At 36.3% G+C, this 14,137-nt stretch overlaps 1 protein-coding gene across 2 annotated transcripts in view; it reads right to left on the bottom strand.

The window, feature by feature from the left end:
- LOC121425053 (major vault protein-like) overlaps window positions 1-14,137 on the bottom strand; it is a 31,863-nt gene continuing 17,726 nt past the window's right edge. For both annotated transcript variants that reach the window (XM_041621006.1, XM_041621007.1), the window contains 12 exons: window positions 13,387-13,471; window positions 12,297-12,353; window positions 12,013-12,109; window positions 11,088-11,167; window positions 9,645-9,704; window positions 8,696-8,774; window positions 7,535-7,677; window positions 6,292-6,392; window positions 5,465-5,645; window positions 3,239-3,430; window positions 2,812-2,892; window positions 1-1,447 (listed from right to left, as the gene is read on the bottom strand). In XM_041621006.1, the coding sequence (XP_041476940.1) occupies window positions 1,325-1,447; window positions 2,812-2,892; window positions 3,239-3,430; window positions 5,465-5,645; window positions 6,292-6,392; window positions 7,535-7,677; window positions 8,696-8,774; window positions 9,645-9,704; window positions 11,088-11,167; window positions 12,013-12,109; window positions 12,297-12,353; window positions 13,387-13,471 (1,279 nt within the window). In that variant the 3' untranslated portion in view covers window positions 1-1,324. The remainder of the gene's footprint in view (window positions 1,448-2,811; window positions 2,893-3,238; window positions 3,431-5,464; window positions 5,646-6,291; window positions 6,393-7,534; window positions 7,678-8,695; window positions 8,775-9,644; window positions 9,705-11,087; window positions 11,168-12,012; window positions 12,110-12,296; window positions 12,354-13,386; window positions 13,472-14,137) is intronic.

Genomic DNA, 14,137 nt, shown 5'->3' with positions numbered 1-14,137 from the left:
TCATAAAAAATATACATAAGGGTACCCTTAACCATCCCTCGATATAACATTATAAAGTAATACATTACCTGCAATACTTGACTCAACACATAAAAGCTAACATTGTATATTGCCTTCATGGCATTAATTTTACAGTATCATATATATATTAAGCAATAGAAGGCATGAAAGACATGTTAAAGTGGCCTCTCTACTCTTATATTAATGCATAAAAAATACAATGTAAGGAGTGAAATACTTCATCATTCTTGGAAAATAGTCAACAACTTTAGGTGCTGATGTTGGAAATGTGATGCTTTGTCACTACTATAATATCTTTTTTTACATTACCATAGATAATTTACATGTTAATATATATCTTTTAATATTGCATATTCCTTAATGTACAAAAAGCTTTAGTGTCATTCAATATGACAGATAAACTATCATTATTAGCCAAATATTAAACAAATTTCTACATGGATAATAAAGATAATGTATACAAACTCACTATCATGAAAAAAAAATTTACTTGGTATATGTTTAAAGCAGAACTAAGCTAAGTATTGTACTCAAAGTATCTCTTTTTGTGCATTCATTTAGAGTTCAATTGAAAAGGAATGGGTTGAATTAAGTACACAATAGTCACATTTGCATATAGATGTATGTACAAGTGAAAGTAATGGTCAACACAATTTGTAATTCAAGGGGTAAAACAAAGATATAATATGTTTGATAATTACAATTGATTGTGACCTTAACACTATGAGGCAGAGGGAAGAAAATTCTAAAATCATGTTTACCTTTTCTTTGTCATCTAAGTTTTATCAGTGATTTCAACTCACCAATTATCTCCTCGCCAATCCAATCCGGTTTAATGATTTTCAGTAGCTTATATCAATTGTCGGTAAAAAATCATGGACAAATCTGAAATGCTCTCCTGAAATTAGGCATGTCTTTGGTTCAAAACCACACACTTTCTGGTCCTAGGGTGCAAAGTTGCACACCTCAACAAATCAAAGTTACAACTTCAAAAGTAGTTATGGCAATCCTGACGATGAAGATACAATGAAAGATAAATAATTTTCAGAATACTGCCAAAGGAAGTAATTCTCACATTTCAAGGATGTTTCTCGATTCATTGTTTCACTCAAGACACTAGACATGTAATGTAAATCTTAGAGAAAATTTGCACAAGCTTGTTACAGGTAAGTAAACTGATCAAAGAAAACTTTGGTGATGCACTCGAATAACATTTCCGGAACATCGTTTGCATGATATTTCTACATTGTATTACCCCCAACACATGGTGTAGCTGCTCTCAAGCATAATCCACGGTGACTTACTAAGCACTTTCGCTTTGTGTGGGCTGAGCTATGAGACCCTGTGCAACGTTGAAGAGATTGATGGGGCTATTTCCATCGGTGAACACCGTCATCTCAAGCCCAAGGCTGCTCAGCAGTTCAACCTGTGTTCAAGAAAATCAATAGCAAAATTAAAGAGAGTAATAATAATGATAATAATGACTGCATCACAATATGGATAAATTTCAACAAGGCTACATTATACACATAGCCTGATGCACTTGCAAACAGCTTGTGAATATGAAATGATGTGTTCAGGGTTTATTTGACGTGTTTCATTTCATTTCATTTCATTTATTTCCACAAAATTAAAATATGTACAAAGCAATATACAAATACATTTTAAAATAGTGGTGGACCAAATGAAAGCTCAACAGGCTTGTTTGGATGGCCCAATATAACATTCATAAGTACACATAGTACGTAATACATAAGACATAAAACATAATACATACATAATCATAAAAATACATCCATATACCATAAGACAGGACAGGAAAGAAGGAGGAAAGAGAGGGAGAGGCTATAATTATAAGTCAAGAGAAAGGGGTTGCTCAGTGTAAAGTAAGTGTCGTTTGTAATTAAAGTTGAAAAGTTTAAAATTTGGCAATAATTTGGCAATAATATTAATCATTATATAGTGGATCGCCAAAATCAAAATGATTGCAAAGGTTTACGCAACTATTTTTTTTTCCCAAAGTCAAGTGGGCAATGTGGAGATGACTGAGGGGAGTTGATGCAATAAGACAGTTCATAGTTCCACTCTGCACATGATCAGAAGATTCTGCGCATGTTCACAGGAAGGTCATTTGTACTAAAGTGACGTGGTGGTTTAAAATTCAATGAGATAAGCACCAACTTTGATGTCTTGATTATTCATGTATTCTTTTGAATTGTGTTTTTCAAATACATCCACACAGAAAAATGTGTCCACGAATGACTGGTATATTTCACAGTTTGCCATGTACATTGTACAACATCCTCTAAATATGCATTCAAAGTAGAAATACAACAAATACCTTCATAGAGTGTTCACTGATGTGCTATTCTAGACACCAGGGTCCGTAACACAAAGGTTAGAGATTGATCGTACACTTGATCTTTACGATTGATTGTACATTGTAGTCTATGGGATCAATCATAGAAAAATGTTCTACGATCATTGCTAAGTTTTGTGTTATGGGCCCTAGCTGGTCTATTCAATTTCTTCATCATGCTATGTTAGGCAAGCTTACGTAATAATATCTTGCTTTGAAATCTGCCTATCATAATGAAATAAAAGAAAGGTCATTTGACCAAAATTGTCCATGAGGTAACTACAAACTGGTCTTATAATTTTGTTCACTTTCAACTACTCATAATTGTGGAAAAATGCATTGTCCGGATAAAAAAGAAGGCCATTTCTGTTCCTCACTCTCATTGTATTAATTTTGCTGGTATTTATGGTAGTGTCACCAATTGTCTTTACCTGAAATTTGGGTCCAGCATTGGCCATCTCCATGATGGTTTCTGCTCCAAGGGCTTTCACCATTTCAGCAAACTTTCCGACCTTAATGAAAATGTAGAGGGGTTGATAAGAAAACATTAAAATTATTAGATAAACAAACTGAGTAGCATCACTCATTCCTTCTCTCTATTTCTTCCTCCTCCTCTTCTTCTCCTTCTTCCTCCTCCTCCTTCTTCTTCTTCTGCTGCTTCTGCTTCATCATGTACTGTTTTGCTTAAGTTCCCTTTATTCACTTTAACTTGGCCTCATGGTAGCACCTGGAAAAAATTGCATGCTGGGTAATCTAATACACTACTGTGAGGGCTTATATCTGATTGGTCGAGAACAAAACAGCCAGTGAAAATCACTGACATATCTTGACCTCTGACCTCATAGAGTACATCCTAACCTCAATATCTGCCAATTGCTTTGTTTTGCCTATCTCCAGTTCATTCTGCTCCTTTAGAAAGTTCAGTTCCGACAGGCGAGCCATCTGGGTGTTGTCCAGCTCGGAGTTGCATAAGATGTCCTCGGCCTCTGCCTTGAGTCTGGCTGACTCGATGGCACTGTGACCCTCAATCAGAAGTCTCTCAGCTTGAGCCTGGAAACAAGATTACATTGATATTGTGTTACTATTGTTAGAGCTGGTGCTCTTTGGTAAGGCATTTATCTTCTTACTACATGTAGGTCCCTCTGAGAGGCCTTTAAGCCTTCAGAGCTCTGAATGCTTTCTTTCGGGCAGCAACAGGTAACAAAATCCAAGGTTCCAAGCTTTTCTGATGAAGTTTCCAAATTCCCTGATTTTTCCCTGATGAATTTTCAAAATTCCCTGATATCTACACCTATTCCCAGTTTTGCACGTTTTCTAAGTTGCTGCATTGCATTACATGTATTTTCAGTATAAAAGCAATAATGTAAAACTAATTAGTACCACCATAACAGTCATTCAATGGTTGTTTTGATATGCAACAAAATATAACAGAGTCTGACTGATTACCATGCTTTTGACTTTTGAGCCGAACAAAATTCCCTAATTTTTCCCTCATGTGAGGCATTTTTCCCTGATTTGAGGTATTTTTTTTACCAAAGTCCCCAACTTTTCCCTGACTGGAAAAAAAGTAGAATAACTTTCCGATTTCCCTGATGGGCCGGGAACCCTGAAATTAGCACCACCACTATATAACATGTCTTCTTATTCTTCTTTTTAAGGCCCATCTTATAAAGAGTTGAAATTGATCTGATCAATTGTGTGGAAGCGTCATGGTGTAGCGGTTCTGACTCTCGCCTTGTAATCAGAGGGTCGTGTGTTCGAATCCCACCATGGCCTAGCGTCCTTTGGCAAGGCGTTAATCCACACTTTGCCACTCTCCACCCAGGTGTTAAATGGGTACCCGGTAGGATGTGAAAGCCTATATGTAGTATGCCTAGCAATTGAGTCTTGGAACTCTTGTTGGAATGCTCCAAAGGGAGTGGAGAAGGTGCATACATTGTATGCGGGCATGCAAGGATCCGATGACCGGGGTAATAATATGTTTGTAAAGCGCTTAGAGACATCGTTCCTATGTATTAAGCGCTATATAAATGCGGAATATTATTATTATTATTATTATTAATCTTAAAGAGAAATGCCAGTAGTTGCAGTAAACACTGATTTCATGAGAAAGTCTGTAAATCCAGGCTTAATTGTCAGTATATCATCGAGGATCTAGATCTGGTACAGTTACATAAACTGAACTTTGTGGAATCGTGAAATCTACGCTGAAAAATGTTCACACTGAAAATCACCAACACAGATAGGAACACTTGGGACAGTGTATTATTATTGCTGGAATAAAGACCCGACGGAAGTGACCGAATCCGCGCTTATTTTGCTTATTTCTCAGCAATTACACAATTTCTTCAAGAATCCTTTGGCACATATTTTTTATTCATACAAACAGACACTTGGGTGGTCATTATATTAGATTCTGTAAAAAGTAATTTTGAGATCGTTACCAACACTGGAATTTATCTTTAACTACAAAAACCCATCAATGTTATTATTTTTTGCACAGAAAATGTAACAATGTTCCTATACTTTGACTGCCTTATTAAACAATAGGGTGATTCCATAAAATAAGTATGTCCAACTCCCCATACCTTATTGAAAGAATCTGTCTATTTTTTTTAGTTCACATGAAAAGTTCTCAATGATCTAAAATATTTTCATATTATCATCGCTTGAGCAGTGAATGAAGTCTGGTAACAATGAAATAGAAATACCCCGAAAATTATTTTGCCCAATTGATCGTGGGCCCCGCAGCCATTGTGCAGTGCTAGATCGACGTAGCTCTATCCCTTTGATGGTTGAATGCCAAACAGTGTAGCAGCAACTCCAATATTTCAACGTCTCTTGGTCTGATGTGGCCGGGGCTTGAACTCCCAACCTCCTGCTTGTGAGACGGGATGCTCTACCAACTGAGCAAACACACAGCCGCACTTTAAAAAAATCCTTAATGAAACGAAAAAGAAATGGCCTGACTTCTGCCCCTGCTTTCATAATGTTAATTTCTGTCCTTCAAGAATATATTTAATTGGAGAGTTGAATGAAATGAAAGAATCTCAAGAATAATTTGATTGTAAATCTTGGCCATACCTGTGCCTCAGCTTTGGCCTGTCCACACGACTCCACGGCGCTGGCGCTAGCTCTCAACTCATGCAGCAAGGTACGAGCCTTTTCATTCTCCTGTTCATTAGTAAGCTTCTGTCTCTCCAGCTGTCCCTGAGCCTCCTGCTCTTTGCAGGCCGCATCTTGACCGGCAGTTCTCTGAATAGATCTATGGGTGATAAAAGTGATTGAATATTTAACTGGGCTATTTTGGACCAACATATCCTATGGGGGGGGGGTCAGTTTGACCCCCCTCAGATCTCGGCCAAGATCGCCGCGAAAATTTGCATGCACGTATAGCCGGATGTAAACTCTAAGACTAAAGTTAAATTTTCAAAAAATTGATCACTTATATTTTTTTATTATTTAATTATGCAAATAAGCATATGAAATTTGCCTTGAATTATTTTTTTTGTATGTTTTTGCCTTTAACTTACTTTACATAATTAGGAGAAAGCTAAGTTTTGGTAAACATATGAATTTTTTTTAATTTCTAACAAAACTCTACACAGAATTGCCCCCAAAATGATTAATTTCCTATGTATTTTATTGTTTTTTAATTCTTATGTATTTCTTTGTTTTTTCATAACTGTTTTTTGTTTTTTGGATAAACCTTGACGGGGACCCTTTTCCATCATACATAACAGAAAATAAATCCATCTAAAACAACAACGCAAATTTGGTCTCAAAAGATGCGCAAGTGGCGCGGTAAAAAAAATTTGCAAGGCGGCAAAGCAGCGAAATTTACATGTATTAAGGTCTAAGTCTTCATGAAACATGGTCCTGGATCGTGTATGCAAACTGTGTTCACTCACTGAGTTGCGATTTCAATGGCCATCTGAACTGATTTCAGAAGACTGTTTCTCATCGTAGAATCCACCGGTTCTATGGCTTGGATGTCAACATTGGTAATCACCTAGGGACAGGGATACAGAGAGCAGTGGTGAATGTCTGGTTCAAGGGGTGAAGATTTTATTCATATGTTCATTTCACATTTTCTATGCATCATCATACAACCCATAACCAAAGGAGACAATTAATCAAATAAAGGGTCAATATGCAATATATATCTCAATGAACTTTTTATTGTCATTCTTGTAATGCAGGCGCTGTTGTAATGTATGTTACTGCTTATAGCTAATTGTGTAATTGTGTGTTGTTTATAAAACCTTGACCTAGAATGAGGTTTTTACAAGGTTTGGATCTAACAGTTTGATCATTAACCGACACTCTTTAAGTCATACCAGAATAGAGATTATACATGGAATGTACAAATAATACAAATGTGTATAATGCTGCTTGATTTCTTTCTTTTTTTGTGCATCTCTGCATTAATCATTTTATGTTTTAATACAAAACATTGAATTCGCTGAGGCGAGCGATAAATTGCTCTAACTTAAATTGATTAAGGAGAGCGGTAGCGAGCAATCGCTTTCGCTAAAACTGAGTCCCTGATGGAACTCTAGAAATTATCAGCAACTTGATTTTCAAATCTGGGGGCCGTTGCAGAAAGACTTGTCTTTATAAATGCAACTGAAAAAATCAAGTGCAATTTCTGAGTACACGTTTTTTATTTCTTGAAAAACAAGTTGAGTATAAAGTTTCGAGAGTTGTGTTTGATTGGTTGTGTAATGAATTCCTCAAGCCATCAATAGATTATTGAATATCTCATAGTGTGTTGCTAAGAAGTAACAGATAAAAACAACATAAAAAATGAAGATGATGTGAAGTAACCACACCTACTGAGTTGTGGCAGATTATGTGACTCACGTTCCGGCAGAGACTTTTCATCACACTTTACTCTTTGTGAAATCCTCCCCTGATCTACAAATTTTATATATAAAACACTGGTATCCTTTGTTCTTGGATAAAAATCAAACTATAAATCAAATCATCATAATTATTATTCAATAAGTTGAAAGTTATAGACTACATGAACGGCACCAATTTTCAATATGTCAATGATCAATCACAATACAAGAGCGGACCTTTTTTCAAATCAAGTCCAAAATTGACCCCGTCTCCCCACCCCGCAACATGCCCCCAATGACAACTTACCAGTTTGTTGGCTTTAAAGACTAGTCTATCTTTGGGAGTCTTATCGGGATTCAAACCGAACACGCCAGTCTTCAACAGCTCCATAGAGTGACGGTGAAACTCGTCAAATTTGACCCTTGACACGGCACCACGGATGCGACTTCCTGTTAGGACAGAAATTGAAATACCAAGACACCAAGTGAAGCAGACTCCAAAAAGTTAAGTGATGATATACACAAATGTAATATTTCCAGTCTCGTGTAAATGTTTGATACACTTTCTATAAAAAGTCTTCCTGACAAACTACAAGATTGCCCAAGGCTAATCTGATATAGCAGTAAGGAAACACAATTCCAAGTATTGTGGTTTATTCATCAATAGGGCAAATACATGGGCCCATATTCTGAAGTCGGGTTTATCTTAAACTCAGGTTTAAAGTTGTGGTTTAAGTATGGACAGCCAATTGTCACATAATCACTAACAGTAGAGACATCATACTCCAGCTCATTCGGCTCTCAAATCATTTATAATTGTGTAGGAAGTATAAATAAATTATTGTCTTCACCATCGATGAATCAGGAAAGAGCACAGTAAACATAAGAAACATAGAACTTAATAAAAACTTTGATACTATTGGCTTTCCATAACTTTAAACCTGAGTTTAAGTTAAACCTGACTTCAGAATACGGGCCATAGAGTATATACATCAAATACCATAATTATATGAAGGGTTAAGGAACCTGTAAGACCATAGGTTTGCTTTTTATAAAACCCTCAATATATTAGAACACCTTCAAGATTCACAATTTAGTTACATGTGTAATAATTACTATTTGAGCAATAATAATAAAAATAATAAGCAATTACATATCTCCATATCTCCATCAACCTTTGAACCATAAGGTTCGGGATTCAAATCCCATCGCAGCACTCGTCTCTTTTGGCAAGGCATTTATCTATATTTGTCAATCTCCACCCAGGTGTAGTAAATGGGTACCCAATAGGAAGAAATTCCTTGAATACTTGAACACTCCATCAGGGTAGCCTTGCCAAAGCCAAGGTAATAGTATGCAGCGCTCAGAAACATTGAATTAAGTATTATATAGATGTTGCATATTGTTATTATCTAGATATGATCTATTCCTAGGCATAAGAATAACTATTATCATACATGTAGCTTACCAACTTCTCTACAGGCAAATCCAATGAAGTCTGGCACCGAGAAGATGGAACTCTCTTCCTTCAAGTTTCCTCGCTCAAACTACAAACAAAAACAGAACCATAAACATGATATCACAATATAATAATGATATTCCGCTTTTATAATACCTTCAAAATCCACAGCAATGTGTTTGGGTATAGACAGTTGACAATGGATTAATGTGGATGCAAAATATCTGAAACCTCAAATCTATTGCTGGCATTCCACCTTACGTACCATGAATACTTTACATACATGGACAAGTCAACTCTAAAAGATATACTGACTGAACGTCAAATAATTGCAAAATTATGAACATCATGACTGAGAAAGATGATTACAAAACTAGTGATATATTTCATTATGGATGGAATTGACTCTGTTTTTTCCCTCAAATATCAGGTCTGACCTTGGGTAATTGGTTCCACAACATTTTTTCAGTGACCATAGCACCAAAGCTAATTCTGCACCAAATGCCAAATATAGAAACTTAACCTCAACCCTACCCCAACCTTAATCCTAATCCTCAATTTTGGGAGCTTTTGATTTGGACGACATAATGCTATGACGGTGAAATTAACCAACCATCCATGCATGCTTCATCGCCGAGGTTTCCTCAGCCCTCGAGTTTCATGTGATATGTGATACTTTTCGTTCTAAAAAAGAATTGATTTGCATGCAGGATGAACAGGTTCAACAGCTTAGGTGTAGTGTACAACTGTGTATGGGTCTCTCTGAGATTTTGTCGGTACTCCAGCTTACCATAAAAGCATAGTCTTAGTGAACCTTGGTTCAAACTAAACCACTCCTATGAAAATACCAACAATCATATTTGCAAGAATGAGAAAATAACACATTCCGCAAATAACAAATGGCTAAAATTCAACCATGGGGTCTTGATGGATACTGAAAGAGTAAAAACAAATCTACCTCAAAATGGTTGTTGAAAGCGATCTTGATCTTTAGCCTTGCATGGTCAGCCGTCTCCACCTAAGAAAACAATGTAAAAATAAATAAGTCACAAAAATATTAATGTTTATTAATGTAAAATGCTTGATTTAAAATAACACTGAAGCACTTTGCAATTTTTTTTTATAATTTGAGCAAAATATGTTGCATTTTAAGATATAAAGCTTCCACACTTATTCTTTTTACGAGTTCTATTAAAAACAATCTCAATGCAGATCAACTTTGGAAAGAAAATCACGTCAAGCTAATCATTTCATTCATCCATGAGGGGCCCTCACTATGGAATTCCCTCCCACGAGAGATCCGGGATAGCAAGAGTGTCAAAACATTTAAGATTAAGCTTAAAATGTACCTCTTTAACTCATTTTATCAATGATTTCCTGATGCTTGTGATTTTTTTACCCCCTTCACTTGTGCGCCTTGAGCATCTCTTATGACATGGATATGGCGCCTTACAAATTGCACATATTATAGGGACAGTGATTTTCCGCAATCGCGGAAACGGACGGAATTCACGGAATCGGCTGTTTGAAACGGAAAGTGGCTTTTCAAACGGAAAATCACGGAAAACATGTTTTTCTCAAAATGCACAAAAAAGCAACAGAAATTAATCCCAAATCCTCAACAAAATACGAATATCAACTGAAAAAACACGATCTCACTTTGCAACAACAATCATGACAATCAACACATCGTAACTACACTCGAGCCTCTCCATCACTCGATCGTATATATCCAAATTAGTTTTCACTTACGTCCGCATAGAAGGCAGAATCCGGCCGTGTGTTGCTGCCCTCTACGTTCGGTCATAATATAATGATCACGGTGATTCATCAAATCCAAAATGGCGGATATTCGGAAGTCATCGACTGTTCAAAACGATGTCCGAAAAGTCCCCAAATCAGCGATAAAATCCCATTTAACAATTAAATAATGCTAATAATATAAAAGGTGAGAATATATTCATGTTGATTATGTTTCCCTAAATATTTCATGAGCTCGAATCTCTTCGATTAATATGGATTTTAAAGCGATGTTAGTACATTGGTAGATGCAAATTTTGAGCAGCGCTAGCATTTTGACAAAGCTACTCGTTGCGTATTGGTTTTCTATATAAACGGAATTGTCAATTTCTCTTGTACACAAAGTCTATGGGGAAACGGAATTTCCGTTTTCAGACATGCTGAAACGGAATTTGAGATTTTCTGAAACGGAAAATCACTGTCCCTAATATTATTATTATTTCATAGATGAAAATTTTAGCCTGCTATGAAACAACTTTATTCATATCGTTGCTCTGATTTATCTAAAATGTATGCTCCTCTTGTTAAGGATTTGTTTTTTCTCTAACACTATGATAGTCATGAAATGATGGGAAGGAAAATATTATCATTTAATGCTTACCTCTAAAATATCTGTGATGTAATCTGGTCCCAGCATGAGGCATATAGTTTTGAGAGCATTCTCCACTTTTGGCTTACCAGCTATAAAAAGGTAAATGCATGAATAATTAAAGAAGAAGTTCATCCTGGTGATAAATCAATTTGAATGAAAGCAGCTTCAATAAGAACATGATATTGGTGGATGTTTCATGAAAAACCCAGTAAGTTTTTGGCACTTTTGATGATTCAAATGACTTCAAATCTTCCTGCTAAATATTTCCTATTTAATGCCGAGATCACTGCATTCTTCAACAATGGGTGTGTTCAGATTCAATTGGGTCGAATAGAATAATGTTAAAGAAAAGTTCACCCTGATGAAAAGTTTGTTGTAAAAATAGCAGGAAAAATGATAAACAAATATTGATAAAGGTTTAAGGAAAATCCAATAAAGATTAAGTTATTAGAGTTTAAAGTTTTGGATTTGTGATGTCACAAACGAGCAGCTACCCCATATGTTATGTAATATAAAATGCATAAATTTCAATTTTTCAATGGTCAATGATGACATATTTTTGTTTTCGATTTAGGAACGGGTGTCAAATGATTTGTCTACTGATATACTTAAGCTTCAGTAAAACCAATTTTCTGAAAAAATTACATATCACTGATTTTTCACCCTACAATATTTAAGAAAGCTGCTCGCATATGACGTCACAAATCATATAATTAAAATTCAAACGACTTTTTAAATCTTTAAAGGATTTTCCAAAACCTTGAGCTATATTTTTAAATTATTTTTTTGTGCTTTTTACAATAAATTCTTTGTCTTTAATGTGATGAACTACTCAAAGTTAACCGGTATCTTACTGGAACCAGATGGCCACTGTACAAAGCCTATTACAGAGACTAATTTGGGGAGTCAAAGGGGTAATGAAGTATTAACATACCACTGAGACTAAGAACATTGAAGTCTTCATGAGGTCCTAGAATAGCCATGTCTGGTCCAAACACAACACGTGCCGTCTTCTTCTGGTACTCATATACCTGTCATGCAAAATGGATATAATGTATGCCTAAAGAAAGTTAACCTACAAGGTTTAAGTTTAACACTTGATTTTGATGTTGATTTAGATCTGTAAGAAATCAGGCAAAAAGGGCAAAATTATTTATAGAACGTTTTTGTTTGTGAAACCACACCACCCCCTCCTCATGGTGCTGCCACTACACTCACCTGTACTGCTGTATTATGAGGGCATCTGTACCTCACTGCTCTGGTCTTATCTCTAGGCTGCAATATAATAATTAAAGAGAGAGAGAGTTAAAAAAGAATCTTCAAAAACATTTAACCACTTTAAAAATCATCAGATTTTTTTTTTAATCATCCCCTGGAATGAAAGTATCCATGTTATCTAATACAAAACATTTAATGATAATTATAATAATAATAACATAGGGTATTGGGATAATACACATATCCACCTTGTTACATGTAGGGGCTGAAGGTAAGCCTATTACCAGCTTAGCTGGGCGTTGTGGCGTGCGCCTGTAATCCAAGCTGTGGGGAAGTTACAAATTGGTGCAGAGGTTCGAGCCCTGATAACGTCTTTCGGATGGTGACGTTAAAGGTCAGTCCTAGACGTAAATAATCATACCTGATTGTTACACCTCTGACAAAACTCAAATACACACACACACACACAGTCTCGCATTGCTCACAGCTTTTTGAGGAATTAACTTCCTGCTGCCATGGCTTGGATTCAAACCCACGACCCCCTGTTTCAAACTCCAGAGACTAATCTACCGTGCCGCAAAGCTCCACATTCAGAAATTAACCCACTGTCATAATTCAGAATTGTATTTCAATTAAGGCATATTTCATATTGTCACTGTTTGAACTTTCTGTCTTAACCATGTATTCAAGGGTAATGTCTCTCAAAGTACAATCAGGGGAGCATTTCATGTAGAGTTTTGTGAGCCATTTTCAATAACTAATCTGCTTTCAGCCAATCAGATGTAAGGATTTCAGTAGCTTTCAACACTGTTTCATGAAATTTTTTTTTTTACAATTATTTGACCCATTTGTCGGTGGTGATTGTTTGAACATCGAACCTGCCAATCCCCCTTTTCATAATGACTATTTTTAAAAGCTATTCTCGTAGAAAACAATTGACATATTGACATAGCTGAAAAGTATGCATCATTTCCCAAGTATGAAAATTATGATTGAATTATTGAAAGCCATTTTTCAGTGGCTCATTTGTGAACCGACAACCTGCCTATTCTTGCACCACTGCGTCAACCACTGAGCCTCTTTGCCTTACCTTATTTCCAGTATACTCAGAGTCAATGGATTGTTCAAAATAAGCCAACTTCCTGATGTCTCCTTCACCAAATCCTCCTCCTTTCCTACAAACAGATTAAAAGACACATACATGTACATGCTTTTCACACTACAGAAATTTTCCTCAACCCCGGGAAACAGGTGGGGCTATTTCCCAGGGTTAAGCTTAGCCCACTTCGGTTTCCCACTTTGGTTTCACACTATATTTTACCAAAGTGGGCTAGCACAGAAAATAGTATAGTACTAGTGGAGCACTGTGGCCCAGTGGATTAGTCTTCTGACTTTAAAACAGAGGGTTGTGGTTTTGAATCCCAGCCATGGCGTAATGTCATTCAGTAAGAAATTTATCCATATTGTGCTGCACTCAACCCAGGTGAGGTGAATGGGTACCCAGCAAGATTATTTCCTTGAATGCATGAGCACTGAAAGGCAGCCTGAGCTAAAGCAGGGGTAATAATAATAATAACGCGCCTCGGAATAGAATATTTCTAGATAGATGGCACTGTATAAATGCCTATTGTTATTATTACTATCTTGCCCTGCTAAAAAGCAGGATTAGCCGGCTTACTGAGGTGCTAGCACCACAATTGCAGTGCTTAGAACTGCAGTGTGAAACCAAATCGGGCTAAGGAAAAGTGGGCTAAGCATTAGCCAATCACAGAAGTAAAAATTGCATGTTAATCATGCTCTGTGTGGCAAAATTATCAATATTCATGAGCTGTGCGATAGTT

This window comes from Lytechinus variegatus, chromosome 12, assembly GCF_018143015.1.
Source record: "Lytechinus variegatus isolate NC3 chromosome 12, Lvar_3.0, whole genome shotgun sequence".
Taxonomy (NCBI): domain Eukaryota; kingdom Metazoa; phylum Echinodermata; class Echinoidea; order Temnopleuroida; family Toxopneustidae; genus Lytechinus; species Lytechinus variegatus.
The sequence above is the reverse complement of the archived record's forward strand: the minus strand, read 5'-3'. Positions and strand labels throughout refer to the sequence as shown.